We start from the raw sequence: 22,708 nt of genomic DNA, 5'->3' as shown, positions 1-22,708 counted from the left end.
GGAACTGGACTGGGTATTGATTGTTACCCACGACCGCAGTAGAGTTCTGCAGGGATAATTTTACCCGGTTCTAGAGGGGGGGAGAGTCAGTATGATGGGGAGAGAATAGGTGAAGGTGAAGGAGGGAGAATAAGGTTAGAGAGAAATGAGGAATGAAGGGGTGGAGATACGAACCATCAGCCGAGAAACCAGCATGTCTAAATCTTTCACCCATTCCCACTATCACACGCAAACGAATTAGTTAAAAATCCAGGATAATCACGAAACCATGAGAGAGAAGAAGAAAAAAACTCACAATCTCCCCACTGAATGCCCCCCCTCCCAAAATCTTCAAGTTCACTCGTACTCGCACAACAAGCCCGAATACTCCCATACATCTGCGGAATGAATCCCTCTCGCCGATAGGTAAAAGCCCACCAACAAATCGCCGTCTGGCCAATCATCAACACCGTACTCAGGAAGATTGGGTACGCGGCATACGTGACATAGTAGACCGAGTGTTCAACCCCATATGCTGGATCCGTGTAGATGGATTCGAAGGTTGCTATTGATTCGCCGAGGAGCCAGTGCATGGCTGCTGCAAAGGTCATGAGAGGGAGGAGAATTTTGGAGGGCAGTTGCAGAAAATATGATTGCTCAAAGGGGGTTCCCGATACGATGGTAGCTCTGGGCTTTTTGCGTTCGGTCTCAAAGGTGCCCCATTCGTGTTCCATGGATATGAGAGTGATGTTGTAGATGAGCAATAAATAAAGCAAGCTGAAAAGAAACTGTGCGCCGTTGGAGATAGCAAAGGCAATCAATTCACTACTGATTTTGTCAGAAGGAAGCGCTGCCAACGTGACGCTAGAAGAGAAGCCCCCCCAGGTTCCAAAGCTTTCCTTGAGAGTTTGCGAGAGCGAAATATCACACTCTCTGTAGTACTCGCGGTTATAATCGGGATTGCGACAGTAATGGTTGTAATTTGTTGTCTTGCTGACCATGAGAGTAATGAGCATGATGGACACGCCAGCCATGGCGAAGGAGCAAAACATCAGGATAATCATCTGAGTGATGGCGGTGGAACCAAGATTGGAGAGGAGTGAGCGCTTGTATTTGATTGCTATGCTTGGATGCGGTAAGTCTAGATGTGTCAGATACAAATTCATACCGACGAACTTGTTAGAGCTCACCGGCAGCTTTGTCAGTCTCATTGAACTTCTTGCATTTCTATGAGAGCATGGGAGATTAGTAAGATTCAGGAGGCAATGGCAAGATCACATTACCTGACAGTGACCAATATCATCACCCGTCGTCGAAGGAATGAGATCTTTACAATGCTTATGGCATTGGTGTGACACCTTATGTCGATAACCATCTCCAGAATTGAGTAAGCATTCATTATGAATTTTCAAATCCGGATTTATGACAGATGCAACTATCACATCTCCATACGTCAAGCAGTGATTCTTAACCCTGTGTCTCGCTCGATAATTCAGTCCGATCATGTACATGGCTTTAATTAGGAGACACCCGAAAAGTGCTAACAATCGTCAGAATAATGACTCCATATATTCACGACAAAAGTGAGTACGTACTGAAACAAGCTTGCATCCGAACATTCAATCGACATTTCTTAGGTAGCTGGTCTTGGAGTTCACAATAAACACCTCGTCGCAAGGCACAGTTCCCTTTGGAATACTGCCCCGACCAAGCATACGAGCCGGTGTAATTGACCTCTGCCAGGGCTTCATCGACAGTCCCTGTTCCTTTATATTCTGTACAATTCTGATTGTAGGTGACCAAAACGGTTTCGAAAGATGCTACAAGTCATTTCTCAGTATCGCGCATCAGTCTAAGAACAGAATTGAGAGTACTCACTCGAGTTTCCGAGCGCATTAGTATTGTATTGGTCACTCAATTGAGACATGTTGCTAGGCAAAACATATAACCCAGCTCTAAAAGCAGTCCACTATTTGTGATTTTCGTTAGTTTGGCAACCGAAAATCCGGGAAAGCTTAGCCGTAGATTTAGTTCCGGAAGTGCCACGGCTAGAATCAACAGACTGGATGTCAAATTGCAATATCGGAAGGAAAAGGGGGGGGGGGGAGCTAGATCACGTATCACTGATGCGAACATTCTGACTGGCTCCTCAGGTGAGAGACTATCCTTTGTAGGGTCGCAATCCAGACTGTCAAAATCCCCAGGTTCCAAAAGCCTAATACTCCCCAATAAGCTCCGAAAGAGAAGTTCGACTTACGCATGCAGAGTCATACGATGCCAAGTGGGAAGACGTATCGTAGTAGTACGCTTGATAAGAATTCAGAGAGAAAGTTTGATTGTACAGATACGTAACATTCGTTGGCATCTCAACATAAAACGAAGGTCCAATGACCGAATTTGCGAGGAAATGAATTGGCTGTAAAACAATCAACAAAAGTACCCCTTCCTCGAGAGCTCGCTTGAAACATACAATTGAAGTGCAAATAAGTAATAACCATGATCCCCAAGCCTTTAATTTTCCTGATTTCTTAACATTGATATTCCAGGGTGAGTTCGTACCGCATTTTGCATCACCATTTTTCGAGAGAATGAATGGAATCTCCTCAACTAGCGGAGCAGTTACCAACTGCTGATAGGTATTCGAACAACCCAGAATCATCGTCGCTGCAATGTTTATGAACAGATGAACAGCCTATTCAAATGACCCATTAGCAAGCTCCCCAAGCCCTTGTATCTAACAATCCCACTCACAATATTCCTCCTCTCCATACTCTCACAGCTTTCCCCTTCCTTTCCGCCGACACTCGTACTTTGTTTATTCAACCGAGAATTAAACGCAGGTAAGTACACAATCATTATGATAAACATAACAATCGCACAAAGAAGTGTAAACCCCGCCATTGATCTTAAACTTCGATCCACCAACATTTGTTTTTTCCACCACCCATCTTTTCCCTGCGCAAAATGTCCATCAAATGAAGATTGAGGACGGGGTTTTGTGAAAGCTGTCGATTTCGTCCACATCCTCTTCATATTCGAAGTCACGCCAGAGCCATTTCGTAGACGTGCTTCGCTTGGAGATGGATCATCTATAATACTATCTCGGCCTACATCTTTCAAAGCTTGGTAGTCGTGTGCGGATGGAAAAGATGGGCTGTAACTAGAGGCATAACTTCCTCTACCATCCAGTAAACGTCGAGTTGAGATTCCATCGTCGAAGGGTGAGAAAGGAGTTGTAGATTCGAGGACTGGTTCTGGTAGGTCTGGCCTCTCGGATAGATCTGCTGATGGAGATATATATTCTGTGCTGCTGTTGTGCCGAGAATGATATCTCGGTGGTGAGTCGTTAACACTAGAGCTGTCAAAACACCAATTGAAGTGTTAGCAAACAAATATTCAATCTAATGTTCATCCGATGACAATATGTTTCCCTCAGTCAATGCGCCGAAAGCTAAAACTAAGAAAACATTTAAGCTTCTCTTACCCATACTCTAGCATAGTTATGTCCCTATGATCCTGATCCCAATCATCAAACAATCTCGAAAACCTCGCTTCCATTTCGAGAGATGCGTAGTTCTAGAGCTGCCAATTCGCGTCCAAATGTCAATCACACTTCTAGATCTTTATCAGCAACATCAAAATGGCAACGCAACTCTACGATTGCGATAAGGCTGAAGGCTGAGAGTGGTATACTCCATGATGAAACAGGCTTCTTAATTTCGCAGGCTATGAAAAGCTTCCCGGTCAAAATCAAGTACATGGTAGCTAAACAAGAAAACAATCGAATCCTTCCATCTTTCTTTCTTCCTCTCTCTCAATTTTGTCCTCACAAAATTCCACTCTTGCTGGTAACAGATGGAGGGCCAGCGACCTAGAAACCCTTTTCTGTGCTATTGTTGGAAATTTGCATCTGCAGATACCATGCCAAGGGCCCAAAACACGTTATAGCGAGGGTGCTGTGCGGCGTAGCTCCACACTGAAACCAGGACCCCCGCCATATATTCCCGATGATTGGATCGTCATCTTCTTTCGATTGGTTCAATTGGGAAATTGATTGACGGTGAGGCATATCGCAGCTGTACGAAGTAGATTGTGTATCTAAAAGAAAACAATGTGATAGCTCTCTTTTGAGGTGCAAAGTACAGTATTCGCACTCGATAACTATCGTTCTTCATTTTTCCTTTAGCTATCTATAGCTATGTCCGAGATACTCTTCTCTAACGGCACCAAGAAAGTCGCACATAAGTCACCTACTGTGCACTGTGCACTGTGCACTTTTCAACTGATGGTTCAAATTCCATAAGCTGGAAATTCGAAAGCTCAAGCGTGCTGCCCTGCTTGTCATCTACATACCGGTAGCTTGTAGTTACGGGCTATATCAAGGAACACCCCCTACGGAGTATATATCACCTTGCAGATTCTTTCAGCTTATCTACCAATCCCACCATTCTGTCATCCATCCCCCTGTTGGAAACTCAGCAACCCTACGTAAAATCGTTCTTGGTGAGTTAGCGAGTTGTGGTTTGGATGGAGATCGTTGTAGGCAGATGAGTACACAGGTCCAAGGGTCCTTCTGTTAGTCTACAGAGTAGTGTACTGTTGTCTTCATGGGGGTTTGAGTTTAAGAGGATTCGAAAATAGGAATTTGTGTATCGCTGCCAAGATGTGGTGGAAATCCTGGTGGTTGGGGTGGCTTAGGGGCTTTATCGCTTGGCTTCAGTTTGGTGTTATACTTCGTAAGAGCTCAGTATGACACTTAAACACCCTCAGACACCCTATCACGAGTATATACTTCAAATCGAGATTTATCTCACATGGTAAATTTTTCTTGATATATGACGAAGAAAAGATTGTTTGAATCTACATTTCAAGTGAAATCTATAATATAACACTGGTATTTTACAAACACAAAGAAAAATGCAGAGGGCTACGGAGATGCACCCTGTAATCCTTCCACCCATATTCAGATCAATACATGTATCTCAATTGAGACGAACATGTTCAGTGACAGACATCACGCACCTGAAAAAAGCACCTGTGGCCTATTGGCCGATCGACCAATCATCCATGTGATATGAAAGATTGACCTGACCTGCTCTGTAACCCACACAGAAAACATGACCTATTACTATTGCATTTCTTCCCTTCTTAATCATGAAAATATGGAATCTGCAATCTCGGACTCTGGCCTCTTGCAGCGGCCAACTCTCCCTCTACAATATCAATCGCACACTGCGTATCCCATAACCCCTCTCTTCCAGGCGCCTGTGACAAGATTTTGATTGCTCTTCTTTTATGTTGGATATCAGCACTGCGAACCGCTGTATACACCAGTGGAACAATTAATCCAGTATCAACCATAAACCTTGGCATGGATTGCGATTTCCAATAAGCTTTATCTTCTAGAATCAGGGCCTCGGATAAATCGAGCATTTCTTCGAACTTGGACCTGGGCGTATGCGATTCTGCAGCGTTCATGGAGAATAAGAGATGATGGGCTCTGAGTAATGATACGCCGTGAATGCGGATTGGTCTTGCCGAGGCAACGGCTGTGTTTTCTTGATTGCTTGAAGTTCTTTCGATGAATGCGTTTAGGCGATTTGACCAATTCTCTAACGCCATGTAGTGGCTTCGTGCCATGGGGCCAAATTCACTCGTGACTATTTCTTCGGTAACGTAGTTCCAATTTGTATGACGCGCATGCAGTATATCTGCACCAAGCGTTCGCAATGAATAGCGAGCCTCTTCCAATGACTGGAAAGGGGTAAATTGGGAGGTTGAGCAACCGGCTCGTTTCATCGCTGCCCAGAATGCTCCTCTGTCTACTCCAGCTTTGGGATTGATGAATGCGGCAATTTGTCCCCCTAGTACTAACAATAGCGGGGAATAATCCCGTGCACATTGTGCTGCAGTTGAGGAGGGGGCATTTGTGGCATGTATATCGTCGAGGATCTTCAGTCCTGATTTGAGATGAACCAGTGCTGCGGCTTGATCGCCTACGAGACAATCGAAACAGATAAACAAAATGCATGAAATCAATGTCATGTCTAGTGAGTGAGGCTCGCGTACTATTGATTGACGTAAAATTTGAATGGCTTTTGTGTACTGACGGAAAGCAAAAGCCTGTGCCGGAGTTGGCTTTTCTGCTATGGTCTGAGGTTGCTGGTAGGTTTCGGTGTAATTTCTGTGGATGGCACCCAGTGCGAGAATACCGTGACGGATTGACGGCTCGATGGTAGCAGCTTGAAAAATCCTCCTTTCCCAGAACTCAGTAGAGAAGTCTCCGGCAAACTCGGCTACTGTATACGTACGAAAGAAATCCAGCATAGTCGCCTCTAAAGGGTCTTGAGACGTATTAGACTGCACACCTGCCGGTATGGAAGTTCTTCTCTTTGTGGTATTTCGTTTTTTCAAGTCTGTGATAATCTCATATCCATCACAATGCCGTCCAGTGGAAGTACACCTCTTACAAAATGGCTTTTCCTCTCCACATTTGACTCGACGAATTCTGTTCTGCATGTGAGTGGAATTCTCAAGGAAGCTCCATAATGAGTTCACTTACTTGCAAGTCCTGCAACCCGTTCGAACAGGTGTTCCGCATATTCTATATCGATGAGGTGATTTTGCTTTAGCCTCCTTCGACGACTTTGCCATTCCAGGCCCTGATGATGAGGAGTAATCGGACATAGATGCTTGATCGGGATGAATTGTTGTAGAGTATGAGCTTGTCCGTGCTTGGCAAAAAGAGGGGATCTATGAATGAAGGTCTGATGTTGCAGTATGAAACCCTATTTCCCCAAGAATATAGAGCGAGTATAATCTCTGTTAGGTATGAACAATTTTGCAGCAACTGGAGTCCTGAAGTTATTGTTTATCTATTGCCATTCGTGTTAATTCGTCACTCTGAATACCTAGATAGGCTTCCAAGGGTTTGCAGGTAATGCTGACCACCATATAATACTAGGGCTTCTTCGCCCCCCATGCTATGTGTAGTCAAAGTAAATCGTCAATCTTGCCATCAGGTTGTCAGAAAAAAGCTACACAGGCGCAATTAAGCATATATAATGCTACTTTGATCAACATACCCGGTACCCACGCTTCGAATCCACTCACCTGATGGAAAGCTTAATTGCGACCATGGCTTACCGTTTTTACTAATGTAAGACGGCTCAATTATCCATTCTTCAACATGATCCGATATCTTGGTACCCTATTGTCAAACATCACCCGTTTTTGAAGACTCGTGAGTGGTGGATCTAATATGGCGCATGTATTCCCGTAGTAATGCCAATTTCTCTTTTGCCTTCGTACCCCGAACAGCCCAATCACAGAAGAGAAATTGATTTTAGTGACCACCGAGAACAATCCTGTTCTGTCGCTACGTCGCAGCCCTATAGGAAATGTAGAAGCTCTCCGCCGGCAGTCTCATCCTTCTCCGTGAGATTTCCACCAGCGAATCATATGAATTTTCGCTTTCAATGTGACCTGTCTTGTGTTTTAGAGCCTCCCTTTGGCCGATAACATGGTAAGAGTTCTGGCCCCTGCTCACCGCACATGTAACACTTTTCCGGCTCAAACATAAGATTATTCAGCTTTTTATACCCTGATTTATTTATTAAAATAAAAGATAAAATTAGAGATTCTTTTAGGAAATATTATTTAATTAATCAAATCTTATAAAAAAATGAATAGAATATTTTTTTATAATTTTTTAAATATGATTTGAAGAAGTTAAAGTTGAAAATTCAAATTTTTTATGAAAATTCGCTTATTTTGTATGGGAAAAATGTTATATGTTAGAATTTTTGAAAAAATTCAATTTCAATATTATATAATTATTCAACAAAAATAGTAAAAAATATTCCAAATAATTTTTTATATTTTAATTATAATTATTTATTATTTTTGATTTTTTTTAAAAGAAATTATAAAGATTTGAATAGAAAATTTAATATAATAATTTATATAGGAAAACCTTATTTTTGCGAGGATTTTGTTATATTTGTCACAGGGGTGCGGTAAGTAGGTTCCAGAACTCTTACATTCGATGGATGCCTCCATAATAATACGACGTGAATCGGGTGCCAATCTCACTATTCTATCTTTCCAATATATCAATCTCATCTGCATATTTCCAAATTCCAATCAAGTGCCGACACTTGTTGGTCTCATTCTGATAATTGCAGGCCTAGAACAGCAAAATGGAGCGCTCTCGGCACGCCTCCCGCTCTTGCCCGTGACATCAATCAAAGATCCCAACTGCTCATTGCAAGGTAGATCTTAAATCGATGAGGCTTGCTATTGATGCTTGACAGATATCGCATCCTTCACCTGCAGGTAAGATACCGGGATTGGTAATTCGTATTTGCGGTATTCAGGAAAAGGCACCTGGGTATGGCCATGGGAAAATTAAGGTTTTGTTCAACACAAGCCTTCCGGAACGATTTTCACACTCGGGTAGAATTTCACTGTGAAAGAGGTTGTTGGTTGAAGGTTTACGATCCCGCGGCTAGCGATAGGTGAAAAGCATCCATATTCCCATGGAGAAGTTCATTTCCTGAGATATGTCGTGGAATATAAGCTGCTTTTATTCTTTCGTTATGAAGACGCATGTGGGGAAAGCTTAGATGAGCCTTAGAAGATGCTCGGATTGAGTACTGGGGAAACTCGAGAGGCGAACTGGTTAGCCTTCCGTTTCGTGTGAATAGACATTGGCTTTATTTTCTTTCTTATTCTTTCGCGTAGACGCACTACCCAAAAATACACTACACAGTCTTATTCTGTAATAAGTCGCCCTATGTAGGAGGCTACGCAGTCTCACAAACATGAATTACATTCCAAAGTTATGCAATTTAGTACATAGTATTCATGAGATAGGTTGCGCAGTGGTCACACAACCTCTTTCCTATCTGATCATCCTCGTTACATCGTATTCTCGCCCCAACTATTTGTGAAGCACTCTGTCATGATATCCCACACTCTCCAATGCGTCATCACCATATCGATTGTGGTAAGCGATATCGATTTCCTCTTCGAAAGCTCCTCCCCGACTGGGTTCATACCCTTTGGTCTGACTGTTTTTACCATTCATATCCTTCAACATGGCCGCATTCTTATCATCCTCAGGCAAAACATAAACGCCTCTCTCTGTAGTCTTCCTGTGTGTCCAAATGTCCAAAGCTAATGCTGCCAATGTAGACAATGTCCCAACCAAAGTAAATGTCCATAGAGCCTTATATTCCCTACAGACGCTGATTGCTACACCACTCCTCCAAGTCTGCAAATCACAACTCTTCTTCAACGTATTACTGAGATTCCAACTCAACAACGCAAAGCCCAACATCCAAAAAATTGACGCCGTACCATTCAGCAAACAATTGAATTTTGGCGACAAATATGTGAAATTATAGAGGATGATCGTAAGAATTAGGACAGCGACTGTCGCAAGTGATATCGACAAGAGCACAATAAAAGTCCATGGGATTGGAATTCGCTCAGCTCCTAGACGCTTGTCAGCACACATTCTTCTCTCACATCGATTCTCAACGCGATGCATATTTGCATATTTACGTACGCAAATAATAGATAAAGTATGCCATAATACCTCCCACAATCGTCGCCGAAATCAATTGCGCAAAACGTAATCCATGGAATGCGATGCGGGGATAGTGGGATGGTGCGACTTTCGCACCTCTTCGACGAGCGTTGGTGTTCATACTGAACGATAATTTTTTTGAATGCTCAAACAAACGTGTGAAAGCTCAAGAGACTTAGAGGGAAATGAGAGAGTTTGTAAACGGAATATTAAAGGAAAAGAAAAGAAAAATGTTTTGACCCCCAAGAATAGGCCCAGCGCATACCAAACTTTACGCATAGCCGCTCCCACGAAACATAGTGCTTACCATTCACTCACTAGGAAATTGCAAAGGCTCGAATCAGCCTCCAACGAATATAAACCGTCACACTCAGCCCCAAGGTACTGTCGTGGCACAGGATCCCACTCCTAAGCTTTCGAATAATGATGCCCGTTACTATCCAATGCATATTACCGCCTGCTTCCATCACATCTTGTCGATGTAACTCCGTCCGTATATGTATCCTTGGAGAACCTTTTTTGAAGGATTCGCACAAGAGTCTTAACGCGTGTATAGTGAATTTAAGACCATAAGATAACTCTACTAAACTCTGTAGGTAGGTAGGTAGTTGTAATACGCTCCATGATCGTAGAATCTCCGATTAATTCTTCCCTTGTGAGTGAATGTTCAATGTTAAGGGTCACCAGTGGGTTTGAATCAGTGCTTCCGGAGTTTGCCTTTTAGCGCTTGGTGGCTAGAAATTAAGCTTGGTGCTAGCAAAAGTTGCCGACTCGTAAGAATTTGAACGACACATCCTCGACACCCTTTGCTTCCTCTTACCCACAAATTACCTATACAACTAATCAGTTCACATATTATAAGTGATTATCACTGAATCTCATGATTCTCATGTCGGGAAAACTATGGCGTTTAGTATTTCTGTGGCACTTTATCCAAAAGACACAGAAGGTAAGGTATTGTGAAAACCTAAACAGGTATGCAGTTCAATTGAAAACCACACCCGGAGTGCAAAAGATCAAGAGCTACCCCGGATTCAGCCAACGGCCCAAGTTATAGATAGAACTCAAGCTCACTGGTGTTTGAGACAACCGCGAGCAATCTCGAGCTCACTAAGAACTGGTATCTGTCTGGTCAGACATTGGCTAACTGGCGATCAAGATAGTTCAGCAACAGACGCCTTCTTGCTATCATCCTCGTTTTCTTTTCTTGGCAACAGGCTCGGATTTCTCTAAAGCAGCCTTCGCTTTCACTTTCCCTTTAACTGGCTTCAATTTCTTCGCAACAGGCTTCGGTTTCTTTCCAACGGGCTTTTTGTTACCATTCCTTTCAACCGGCTTCGCTTTCTTTACAACAGGCTCCGCTGCTGATGAGAATTCTTTTGCATATCGCTCCTTAAGTAGTTCTTGGAACCTCCCGAATGTAACGATTTCATCGGTTTCGCGATCAACCACGAGCATGAAATCCTGAAAAATTAGTATCAGCCACTTGCGTGAGCAAGCCCTAGAGTCAATGGAACAGGAAAAACTAACTTGTGTCTTCAATAACTCCCGCTTTTGTTTGTCCAATTTCTCTGCCTGCTCTTTCTTGGTTTTTTCCTCTCGTTTTCTTTGCTCTTCATGAGCTGCTTCTACAATTCGTTTTTTCCAATCTTGTTGAGAATTTCTCTGTTTATCAATAGTCTTCTGGAGCCGACAATGAGTCCACTTTCCGTCACGATCTAGAATATAGGTGACGATCGTTGCATTGGGCCAGCCATGATTACCTGCAGACTGTAAGTGAACAAACTCAGGTGGTCGAGCTCAGATAGTGATGTTATGTAACTTACCTCCTTTCAATTTCCATAATAAATCGTTCAATAGTTGAGCTTGGCTCACAACCACAACCTCCAACACTTTTTGAGCTGCTTGCACAGACAAATCTTTCCCTGTCAACCATTTCATAACGAAATCAGCATCCTTGGACTTTGACCTAGGATCTGCTACCTCACTGACCCAGGGACCACTGATATCATTTTCCTGGTTTTCCTCTCGTAAATTCCAGGGTGCTTGGCCATTCCGACCGGCAAGAGCAGGCATGATTTGGATCCTGGTGCCCCTGTTCGTCGCCTCAAGGAGACCCTTTCGAGCAGTTTCTAAGCAGCGTTTCATAGGCGAACAGAAAATATGAGTAATATAGCCTGCGTGTTTTCGCATACTTTCGTAGAGCTCGTCACATTGGCGTTCTCCTTTAGAAGACAAGCCAAAGTCAAGTCCTCCTTCCAAGTGGTTTGACTAATAAAAGTCAGCTAATGAGACCTTTGACAGGAAGCGGTATGTAGAAATATTACCGAGGCATGGCGTATTAGGTGAACGATGATGGAGGGAGGCCTATCTGAAGGTGATTCAACCATTATGATGTTACAAAAGGGCGATGCGGAGACTCCAGAATTCAAAAAGTGTACCTGAAAGTCTTAAGCAGCTTGAACCTTCAAAGCTTGCAGCTCATATACTTGTAAGAGTCGCCCCAGAGCCCGGACGATATGTAGAAGCTTTGCATTGCGCATTTCCTTCGCTTTCTGCATCCTCTGGAAGGATAGGCAGCTACTTGGGAATCTTCGAGTGGCATTTGAGAATATGCAGGACCTTACACAACACGCTGAAGTCCGAGTGTTAGTTGATTGAGATAATGTATACTTATGTGAGGGAAGGAGAGAATCTTGAAGGTACTCATATAGGCATTATGAGAAACTTCCTCGCATTCTTTGGTTCATTGTGTTCCTAGATTACCTTCCAATGACGGGTCTGGCATCTTCTTCCTCGTTGCGGACAGAGAAATTAAGGACTGGATGAGTTCGATTCAAAGTAATGGAGCTAACATACTGCTCACAATGTCATTGTCTCAATCATCTACCTATGGCAATCTTACATCGGATCCGGAAAAAATTGGGGCTTCACTTATGTGCATAAATATGGCTACATAGAATCTCAAAAATGACTGAGTAGAAGCTAGAAGTTCTCCCTATTGACATATATGATATATGCAACTACGCAAACAATACATGTGGAGATTTACCTGCAGAAATTTGACGATCTTGAAGTCGCCTTCTAAATTTCTTTGTTATGAATAAAACACTCTTCATACTCGGTGTGTGTGACGCCAGCAACTTGTATGTCGTGGTCAAATTCAGAAGTTTCTAGGCTTATACACGAAAGAATTGAATAAATCGTCCCAAATTTTAACGATGATGTGATGGGAATGATTGATGGCTCCATGATAGGACTACAAATTACTTTTTTCAGTAATTAGGGACCGAATATTCAGCAGTCCAGATTGGTAGACTAATAAATGTGGCTTGCCGAAGTTGGATAGCGATTCAACCCTGAAAATGGATTCAATGTTTCATGTGAGTTTAACTCTTCAACAGAATCAAGAATCTTAAACAGAGTTATAGCTCCAAATGAATCATACTGGAATATCTCAGAATATCGGACTGCAGTCCAGGCAATTGGAAACATTGAACATGATTTAATGCCAACAATACAGTTACAAAGATCAACGCAAATTCCTGAAGTGACAAGATTCTCGATAAAGAGGACATGAATGCTTGTCAGCAGAGGTTTCCATAAAGTAATATTCATCTGAGGTCAGAATATGCTCCAGCAGCATGGGGCTCTTTAGTGCCTTGATGAACTTATTCTCTGCTACAACATTTGACTTCAAAACCTAAGAATCAATAAATATCTGACGTCCTGACAAGCCACTTACCAGAATTGATGATATTTCCACGGCAAACTCGATATCCCCTCTCGAGACCTCACTATCGACAAAGTCCAATTGATTAAGATAGACACTGAGTAAAAGATATTGCGCTAATGCCCCCGATTCGATAGGACTCTGATTCTGTTCTCAGCAAACAACCATTATATTAATTAATCCCAGGAGAAAAAGGGATGAAAAGCGAGCAGTAATGCTCATCTTGAACCTCAAAATAGGACGTTCGATCTTTCCCCATGATTAAGGGGGTCTTCATCAACGCTTCCAACACTAGAGTTCTGGTTGTCTACAGATGATCAAGAATGCCTTCTATCGATACCTCCAACTCCAAATCCAAATCCCTCAAATGCTTTTTATGATCAAGGAGATTTCATCCAACAGCTTCAATTCAAGGCCCTTTTTCGAGCCTGTTCAATCAATGAATGCATGTGTGATACTACAAGTACTTAATAGTTCAACAATACTGACAATAACGATCGCACCAATTTGAGCAACTAGTTCCAATCTTATACTAGCGGCCCGGATTCTAAATAATCTGACGCCCACGACATTAAAACGGTTCTGTACTCCGACCATTCCCGGACCAACAGTGGCTTCTTCGACTATATTTTATTGTGACAATTCGGGTAGTACTAGGCATCTATTGATGGAATACTGATGGACAAATTTCGGGATTGTTTGGGGAGATATAAGTATTCTTGATTTCCTGACCGCATCATAAGGCGCTCGTTGTGTTTGGCCTCTTCTTCCTCAAGACAATTTCAATCCATATCACCACTTGTCACCACTTGGATACATGGACTAGATGTCATTGCAAGGTTGCAATTCTAAGTGCTGAAGGCGTAATCTCAGCCTTGCTAAGACCAACTCTGGATTCGGATGATGATTGTGGAAAACACGAAAAAGACATGGGATGGAACAGCAATAGATTGATACCTCTGTGTTCAACAATAGTTGGCATGTTGTTGGTGATAACAACTCGCCGTGAAATAAATCAAGAATGTCAATCACTGGAACAGAGCATACCCATGTACCCGAGAAGAAATCATGTGTCAGCGGCTGAAACTGCCAGCATTGGATGGTGTGAAGAAGCCGTGAATCACAATTTATAATGTGACGTCATAGCAATTTCAAGGGTCTAGAACATACAAGAACATTCAAGGTCTCACAAGTCAACCTCAATTGAACATCTGAAAATATAACAAATATACTCACACAAAATAAATTATTATCATCGTAATAACAATGTCGTCCACAACCGGCTCCTACAGATCCAGCAACATCCACGAGCGAGCACCCTCTCGTACCGCTCTCACAATCCCAACTATCGCTCCTCCGAATGGAAATTATTCTCATAGCAATACGATTCCATCCAACAGATCTACAGTCTATCTTTGTGGTTTGATGGGAGAGTTACCTGGCGATGGGCGGATAATTTCTGGGGGAGTAGCAGCGCAAACTACGCAGATTATGAGGAATCTGAAAGCTATTTTGGAGGCCAGCGGAAGCGGATTGAATAAGGTGGTGCAGAGACGTGTATTTTTGGTGGATATGGGAGACTTGAAGTGAGTTCCAATTATGAAGTCCTGATGATTATGATCGTATGAAGAGCAATTGGAGAATTGAAGATGATGGCCGGGGACCTTCTGCTAACTTGTATCATCTAGAACAGTAGAGAGAATATGGGGTGAATGGGTCAAAGAGCCATTCCCGGTGAGCACTTGTGTGCAGATTGTGAGGTTGGCGAAGGAAGCCGCAAAAGTGGAAATTGAAGTTGTCGCGGAAACAAATTGAAATGAAAGATTAATTTAAAAGATTCTGTGCTCACCAGACATGCCCAGATTGGTGATTCAGAGTACCCGACTGATGTTTGCTTCCTCTAATCCATATCATTTGTCACGAAATTTTCAACAGAAGCTGCTACTAAGCTTCCTTCTGTTGGTAAAGTGAGACCTCCACATGTCAACATCTTGACTCGAATGAGACAACTCAAAGAAATCGCAGAACATCGAAGATCAGATTGAATTTGGACTCCGCACAGATCGTGCCACAATATCTGATATCTAATCCTCGACGGCGGTGTGATTATGGCAACTACAGAGAGTAAAGAAATTATCCACTTGGGCTCTAAACCGAAAATATTGTAATGGAGGCCAACAACCTTTTCGGGCCCAGCTTGTCAATAGTCCGGGATTTAGACAGATAATGAAAAGGCCTCATTCCTGAGTCTAATGGAAACAAGCAGATCGCTCAAAATAACGAGCGTACTCCAATGTTTGGTTAGTTTTGGCATTGAAAGTCTGCATCCAGTCTGTTTGTCTAAGTTATGAGACAATCTGTTCATACCGATATTTTGCAACAATCTCCAACTTCAATGTCTTCCTCCATGATCCCCCATATTCGTATACATTATCCTAATCAAAAATAGCTAATATTGCGGATATGTTGGTTCAAAAATGGGTTTCAGGACATGCTATAGTTAGTAGTAGCATGGCTGGGTCTTAAATTTATACCCAATACGATGTGAAACATTCTTTACTATTCCAAGGTGATCCCACAACACGGAAGTTTGAAGGCTGATGAAGTGGGTTCCGAGCAGCGGGCAGCAATAAGATGGAACCATAACTTTTCTGCAACGCCGCGGCAAAGGTGCTATGTATTAATAATTTATCTTAATAGAAGCGAAGAAGCGCTACATGCGAACATCGTCATCTTCGAAACCAAAAAGTAAGCATGGAGCCTTACCTGATGTAAGACACGTGTTATTTCCGTTCCTACAATTTTCTCCGTTGATAATTAACACCATCTTAGATGACTCTCCAACAATGAGGAATGTTGGTGATTACTTGCATCCTATTTCTTATGGGACTTGTTATATCTTGATGTTGATGTGATAGGAATGCATCCGCGTGATAGGGTAGATCTTCGTTCGATTAGTTGTGGGATACGAGGAGCGTGCCTGAAGCTTGAAGTGAGCTCTTAAAGCCCCCAAAAGTGTACATCATAGTCTCCTGTGTAGTATTGATGGGATCGTCAATCCAAAGTGCAAGAAGCTATATGTTCTCTTGTAATCTCGTGGAAAGATGGGTTTGACAATCTCTTCTCCGAGTGTGGCATCTCCCGGTTCTTCTGTTTCTTCTGTTGATAACTTTCGCGATGTCGCAATCATCATTCCATCTCTCTATCCTTAAAGATTTCATTCAAACTCGTCTCCCATATATCCGACTGGTGACTCCCACATCTCCAGAATATGCAGCTGCACGCTCAACATTCTGCTTATCCAATGCTGCCGTTCCACTTGCCATTGTGAAACCGGCAACGATGGCAGACGTATCCGCATTGATATCTTTTACCACAAACCATCAGATCCCGATTACAGTACGTTGTGGCGGTTATTCTTATTTTGGTTCCGAATTTTCATCCTCCGCTTTAGCAATCGATCTTCGCTGTCTCGCATCGATCCGCGTTTCATCTACCCGTCATTCTGCAGTCATTGGAGGAGGTGTTCTCCAAGGAGATCTTGCTCGTGAACTGGGCAGAGAAGGCTTAATGACACCATTAGTAGCTATTCCATCTATGGGTTACGCAGGATGGGCGATGTATGGTGGTTATGGTCCGTTTAGTGCTGCTTATGGATTAGGTGTAGATCAGATTATCGGTGTGAAAGTTGTTGATTCTGATGGAGAGATCAGAGACTCTGATGTTGAAGGAGAAGACGGGTTATTGCGAGCTGTTAGAGGTGGAGGCGGCGCATTAGGGATTATTGTTGAGCTAAGAATCAAGGTTTACCCATTGCAAAAGGTCTTGCCACCATTTTCGGTTCAAGCAAAGAAACCAAACTGACAGTTTGTTAGGTTCTTGCTGGAAAGATCGTCTTCGAATCAGAAGACATATCAAAAACAGTAGAGATCTTTAACAGCAGATTCAAAGAGCTATCCGCGCGAGGACTACCTCTACAACTGACAGTCCAACAATCAATCTTCCCAAGCTCCCAAGGACAGATATTCGAGGTTCAGTTCATGTGGGCTTCTGAGGATATCGGAACTGGACGTCAATTGCTGGCTCATATCGAATCACTTGCGCCTGTCAGCCAAAATGAAGTCGTCTCCACTACAATTTCTCAATGGATGGATTTCAATACCGGACTTCCTACTAGTGGATATGGCAAGCCTCTTACACTAAATGTACGGAGCATAACACCAGAGATTGTGGCAGTTTTGGCTAGGAATTCAAAACGGTTGCCGGGGGATTGCCTGGGCTTTTCCATGCAGGAACTCCGTGGAATATCAACAAAGACAGACCTCACGGCCGTTTTTGGAGTAAGAGAGCCGCATTTCATGCTTGAAATACTGCCGATAGTATGTGATATGAAAAATCTTGAAGATGCAAACAGATGGGGGGAAAGCTTTCTGGGAGAACTTAAGAGAACAAAAGCCGAAAATATATTGGAGGGAGCCTATATTTCTTTGACTCGACAAAGTGAGCTATCTCTGTCTAAGATTTATGGTCCGAACTATGGTAATTTGCTTGAGTTGAAGTGGATGTACGATCCCAATGATGTCTTCAGCTTAGCTATCCCAAAGCTGATTGATAAAGCCTTGTAAACCAATTTTTCTGTAATTTAGTGAGAATCTGTAACGTTATGAACAAAATATAGAATAATGGAGTAATAGATAGCGATAGGTAGAAATGGAATGGATTCTTTCTTCTTTGGCTTTTGGAATCGCAATTTTGAAAGATGTATACCTAGTATCTTGTATAGTTTTGCTATTAGATTCCATTCCAAACAGTGGCCAACCTAGCTGCTTAGCATCAAGGTCGATAGGAAGTAAGACTGGTATATTGAGATCTCAGTATTTTATGGAAGCCCCTCTACGCTTTGTGTCAGGTTATCAGAACAGTAGAATCCACATGACCGCCTAAAGATTGTGGTTTTAGACCTAGGTAGTTTTAGGTGTCTTCTGTCTTTGGTATTATGTGCATCTCAAGAAAGCCGTCGAAGCGAACTCCTTAACCCACATGTGAACATCACTCATACGCTACAACAGCTGTTCCCCTTTCCAAAGCACCTTCATCAAACAATCCCTTTCCCACTATTTCCCGAATCCAATACTCTCCCCAACTCAAGCCGCTCATCAGCCTTTTTTTTTTGAAAAAAAACAAAAACAAAAAAAAAACGTTTCACAATCCTACACCAATCTCTCGCGCAACACAAGATAACAAAGCATATTAAAGTTCATGGTCTTTTGTCTAAGCTCATCAGCGCTTACCCCCATGAAATCTTCCATTGGCGGATCCGTAACCAGCAATTTCGAGGCAGCAGTATGCGCTACAATTCCCAGCCCAGCTTCCTGAAGAATGTAGTTTATCATGACGTGACGTAAAATTCCACGAGTATCAATGATATCAAGCCTGCAATTATCTGAGATGTATCCGACAGTAGTCTTACCGTTTGCCAGAATACATAAACTATTCTGTAAGTGTAGATGATGCAATTGAGACTTAGACTATCTACGGATTAGTTAAATCTTGGCTTAGCTTGAGCCTCTTTTAAGGTTACATAGATACCGGCCAGGTGGAGATATACAGCCCGAAATTCACATTAATGTAGTAGTTGGTCCCATCACCAATCGGTGTAGTCCCATGGTTGCGTGGAGAACATCTGAGTATGCTCTCGAGACATATTTTCTTGTGGGGAAATGAAGATTCTGGCTGGTCCCGAAACATCAAAGGATGGGATTGGAAAGTTACGAGATGCGAATCAAGTGTTGAGCATTGCAGTTGACCTGGAAATGGCCACCGCAAGTAAGAGAATCTTAGCTGGAGAAGATGAATTGAGTGGTTGAATTGTGGTCCTCTTTTTTGCTTCGAGAAAAGTAACTTGAGGGATCTTTGATACCACTTATCTTACGAAATTTGGCCAACGATTACCTAGAGACGAATTGCACGAGTTGGTTGCTTATCATCCAGATTAATGACGCATAACGCCCAAAGTGGCAATGATATATACATACCGCGATGGGCATGTATAGTCTAAATACACGTTTCTTTCGTGACCCAAAGAACACAAGCAGTACACATGTATATAGGTGACACAACTCGGGAAGTCCTTATCCACAGGAAGCATCTTGCTTCTCTAGCAAGTACTTTGTTCCCTGTCGACCTGCAAATGCCAACCAATTGGCGACTCCCCTGATTGGACTAACCTCAGCACTTGAGTTGTTGTCCTGATCAACCTCATCCTCATCCCACAAAACCTGAATAGAAAGTGCTTCCTTCCTAGCACAAGGCTGTGGCTAGTATGTGCAGCCTGTCATTTATACTTCAACAGAACGCCATTTCTCCCATTGACATTCACCGATTTCCCTCTCCAACTAACCCCACCAATCCCTTCATAACCTTCGGCCTTCTTTCCCTCCGAGCCTCCAAATCCCTTTCAACCAATCTCAAAGGTACACTCGAACTTGACGAATCGTTCCTCTTCTTTCTTAAGCTATTTCCGTCTTCACCTCCGTCATTGTCCTCTTCATTCCATGCACTCCTCTTCCCCGCATCACTATCCCAATCCGCCAATCCTTTACTCCACATACTAGGTTCCAAGCCTTTTTTCAAATGCGCCGTGATTCCAGATCTCTTCGGGTCAATAGGTTTGAATGGACCATAGAGAGGGTTGGTGAGGGGATGAGAAATATATTGGTCGTGGGTGTAGCGAGTAATGTTTAGAGAAAGAGAGAAGACCTTTTCAATTGGGTTTTGCGGAGATGTACTTCCATCAGAAGGAACCGTGGGAGAGGCTTGCGGATCCGGTTCGACAACCAATCGATATCGCACCGGGCTTGCGTTGATGACTTCCTGTGCGGCTGTCGCGGAGCTGAAGATGGATATGAATGCGTTCTGGACAGGAGATATTGGATGATGCTTTTTTTTTTCGGGTCAGAATATGTTACAATCCCTCTGCATACGACTTGGGAACGGAAATACAAACCTTCAAACTCCTAAACATAGTAACCTCCCCAAACCTCTCCAAAACCCTGAGCACTTCTCTTCTCTCCGCAAATGTTCTAGCAGAGGGGAATATTTTAACATGAACAGTGCGGTTGGAGACATTAGAACTTGCGGCGCGTAAAGACGCAGACATTTTTAGAGATGTAATATCGTAGAGAGCTCCGCTTGAGCTTCTTATTGTCGAATTCGCATTGGTAGTGTGTTTCCTAGTAGTCGGAGGACGAGAATGCTAAATGAAGTGCAAGGCCATGAAATTTTGGCAAGGCTGAATTGATTGCGTTGGAGAAATTTTACGGTAACCGAGATGAGACAGGGACGTATTGAATGAGTGAGTGAGTGAGTGAGTGAGTGTGTTTGCAATGAATGTTCAAAATGGCCTTGCCCAAGCTAGAAGTCATGGATTGAACATGTAATCGGTCTACTACATAAAGTACTTGATAATTAAATGTCAATAATTACTTGGGTAAACATGAGACTAGATTATCTTGAAGGTTCGTATGAAAATGTGGTAATGGTATCAAACAATGTTTGCAGTTGTCTCTACGTAGGAGAAAAAACAGGCCGGAATTGATTACTTTTTAACACTTTCAATAAACCAAAATCTTCTCCTTTTCTAAAATGAAATAATTTTTTTGATAAGAATCAATATAAATAAAAGATGGTAAGTAATTTGATATTTTCAGATTTATTTGTTTTATTTGTAGTTGATTTATAATTCAATTAATTCAGAGATTTCATTAAAGATTTTATGTGGTCAAAATCGGCCTCTTTTTTCTCCTACATAGAGGTTGTCTCTCAATATGATCATTCCCAAGGAAATGCGGGGAAGGATCTCTCACTTGCTGCACATAGGATAAGATATGTTTTATAAAAATTTCCATTCATTGACTTGTGCTAATTGCACCAAAGTGCGAATGTAAGAATCTGAAATTATTCGTACGGGTAGATACATAGTCTACTCCGCAATATACACCATTTGAACAGTGTTCTCGCCGTCTCCAAAATCCCGGGGTATATGTTTGACCAAACCCGGGCCAGCGAGGTGATTAAGGAAAAATGACTGGCCCATCCACCAAATTCTTAGACGAATCCGAATTCCAATCCTTTCCAAGGTTTCCTCGAGTAAGTGGCCGTGTGGCTTCGCCATGTATTCATCCCATCCTACCCTATCCCTCAAACGCCAATCCTAAAACCTAGAAGTTGAACCTCGATGAAATTCACAGTAACCCTCAAACACATCCAAAATATCCCAGGGTATAAAACGCCATCAAGCCACTCTCCCAGCCTGTCCCTTTCTTATCCTCATTCTTGGTGCCTTAGCAACCTTCAATCTATTCCCTCCTACACTTTCCATGCTTGTCCTGCACCTCAAACCTTGCTTCCTAATTCCACTAGGCGCACTAGCTCTTCTAAGTGACAAAGAACATTCTTCCCTGTCCCAACTGTCTTCTTCCATGGATGCCTCGTCAACGTCATTAACCACAGTATTTAACCATCTTCTCCTCGCCTTCTCAATCTCAATGGCATTCCAATCATTTTGTGTGCTATGGTCGACTACCAGAGCCGAGATGGGTGAAGGCACGAGGCTGGGTTTTGATGATGACTTGCGCAAATTGCATTGAGAATTGTTGCTAAGCATATCTTCGACCAATGTGCCGATATCGCGAACGTGAGTGGTGGAACATTGTAGTTGCACATTAAGTTGGCGTTGTAGCCTCCGACAGGCTAATACTCCAGCCCGGTAAGGGGAAGTAGGCGTAGTTGGTACAGATCGTGTAGAGTTGGATGGAGAAGACATTTCCGAATCTTCTGATAAGGAAGGCGTTGGAGATGTGCATTGCCGAGCCTGTATATCTCTTGCATCTTCGTAGGAAAGAGATTGTTTTCGAAACTGATTGATGATATCATCAAGCGGCGACGAAGGATTGTAGTCTTCGAAGAAGGGATATGAGCCGGTGGCAGGTGGTGATGATACAGGATATGAGTCGTCCCTTGGCGATGGTTGCACATTATCGTCGTATTGATCAAAATTGACCGGAGCCGCACCGAAAGTGAAATTTTCGAACATGGTGAAGCTGTGAGGAGTGAAGATCAATGCTATGAAAGATTGGTCTCAGAAGGGAAAATTGTCGCGTTTATGTGTTCATCAATGGGCGTGAAGTGTGCCAGCTTCAAGGGAACCGAATCGTAAATCACCAAGAGATTAACGGGCCCGTGGACTAATTTCTAGAATGAGTCGTGATGTAATTTCGATGTGGATGAACTAATGTTTGATAGTGATATCTCGAAGAGACTTGACTCGAGTACGCTTGTGTTGGTTGTTGGTTTTGTCGAAGGATTTGAGTAACAAAAGAGAAACCAAGGGAGTAGTTGAT

At 42.7% G+C, this 22,708-nt stretch overlaps 8 protein-coding genes across 8 annotated transcripts; 2 read left to right on the top strand and 6 right to left on the bottom strand.

Annotated features, from left to right (window-relative positions):
- Window positions 1–23: 23 nt before the first annotated feature.
- Window positions 24–3,537, bottom strand: EAE98_003654 (uncharacterized protein; the record flags this gene model as incomplete). The annotated part of the gene is made up of 10 exons (XM_038951274.1): window positions 24–70; window positions 175–219; window positions 296–1,120; window positions 1,170–1,206; window positions 1,263–1,519; window positions 1,575–1,799; window positions 1,858–1,948; window positions 2,237–2,671; window positions 2,731–3,337; window positions 3,464–3,537. The coding sequence occupies 10 exons, from the start codon at window positions 3,535–3,537 to the stop codon at window positions 24–26; spliced, it is 2,643 nt and encodes an 880-aa protein (XP_038812738.1).
- Window positions 3,538–5,127: 1,590 nt separating this feature from the next.
- EAE98_003653 (uncharacterized protein) lies at window positions 5,128–6,666 on the bottom strand (the record flags this gene model as incomplete). The annotated part of the gene is made up of 2 exons (XM_038951273.1): window positions 5,128–6,487; window positions 6,542–6,666. The coding sequence occupies 2 exons, from the start codon at window positions 6,664–6,666 to the stop codon at window positions 5,128–5,130; spliced, it is 1,485 nt and encodes a 494-aa protein (XP_038812737.1).
- Window positions 6,667–8,923: 2,257 nt separating this feature from the next.
- EAE98_003652 (uncharacterized protein) lies at window positions 8,924–9,695 on the bottom strand (the record flags this gene model as incomplete). The annotated part of the gene is made up of 2 exons (XM_038951272.1): window positions 8,924–9,480; window positions 9,554–9,695. The coding sequence occupies 2 exons, from the start codon at window positions 9,693–9,695 to the stop codon at window positions 8,924–8,926; spliced, it is 699 nt and encodes a 232-aa protein (XP_038812736.1).
- A 1,067-nt stretch (window positions 9,696–10,762) lies between these two features.
- On the bottom strand, window positions 10,763–11,964 carry EAE98_003651 (uncharacterized protein; the record flags this gene model as incomplete). The annotated part of the gene is made up of 4 exons (XM_038951271.1): window positions 10,763–11,038; window positions 11,105–11,337; window positions 11,401–11,845; window positions 11,902–11,964. 4 exons carry the CDS (start codon window positions 11,962–11,964, stop codon window positions 10,763–10,765), a joined length of 1,017 nt encoding a protein of 338 aa, XP_038812735.1.
- Window positions 11,965–14,573: 2,609 nt separating this feature from the next.
- On the top strand, window positions 14,574–15,122 carry EAE98_003650 (uncharacterized protein; the record flags this gene model as incomplete). The annotated part of the gene is made up of 2 exons (XM_038951270.1): window positions 14,574–14,893; window positions 14,996–15,122. 2 exons carry the CDS (start codon window positions 14,574–14,576, stop codon window positions 15,120–15,122), a joined length of 447 nt encoding a protein of 148 aa, XP_038812734.1.
- Window positions 15,123–16,484: 1,362 nt separating this feature from the next.
- On the top strand, window positions 16,485–17,932 carry EAE98_003649 (uncharacterized protein; the record flags this gene model as incomplete). Its single annotated transcript, XM_038951269.1, has 2 exons — window positions 16,485–17,129; window positions 17,183–17,932. 2 exons carry the CDS (start codon window positions 16,485–16,487, stop codon window positions 17,930–17,932), a joined length of 1,395 nt encoding a protein of 464 aa, XP_038812733.1.
- A 1,750-nt stretch (window positions 17,933–19,682) lies between these two features.
- Window positions 19,683–20,466, bottom strand: EAE98_003648 (uncharacterized protein; the record flags this gene model as incomplete). The annotated part of the gene is made up of 2 exons (XM_038951268.1): window positions 19,683–20,246; window positions 20,314–20,466. The coding sequence occupies 2 exons, from the start codon at window positions 20,464–20,466 to the stop codon at window positions 19,683–19,685; spliced, it is 717 nt and encodes a 238-aa protein (XP_038812732.1).
- Window positions 20,467–21,600: 1,134 nt separating this feature from the next.
- On the bottom strand, window positions 21,601–22,401 carry EAE98_003647 (uncharacterized protein; the record flags this gene model as incomplete). Its single annotated transcript, XM_038951267.1, has 1 exon — window positions 21,601–22,401. One exon carries the CDS (start codon window positions 22,399–22,401, stop codon window positions 21,601–21,603), a length of 801 nt encoding a protein of 266 aa, XP_038812731.1.
- Window positions 22,402–22,708: the final 307 nt, after the last annotated feature.

The sequence above is a fragment of the Botrytis deweyae genome, assembly GCF_014898535.1.
Source record: "Botrytis deweyae strain B1 chromosome Unknown BDEW_006, whole genome shotgun sequence".
NCBI lineage: Eukaryota > Fungi > Ascomycota > Leotiomycetes > Helotiales > Sclerotiniaceae > Botrytis > Botrytis deweyae.
This window is presented reverse-complemented; position numbering and strand designations above follow the sequence as displayed.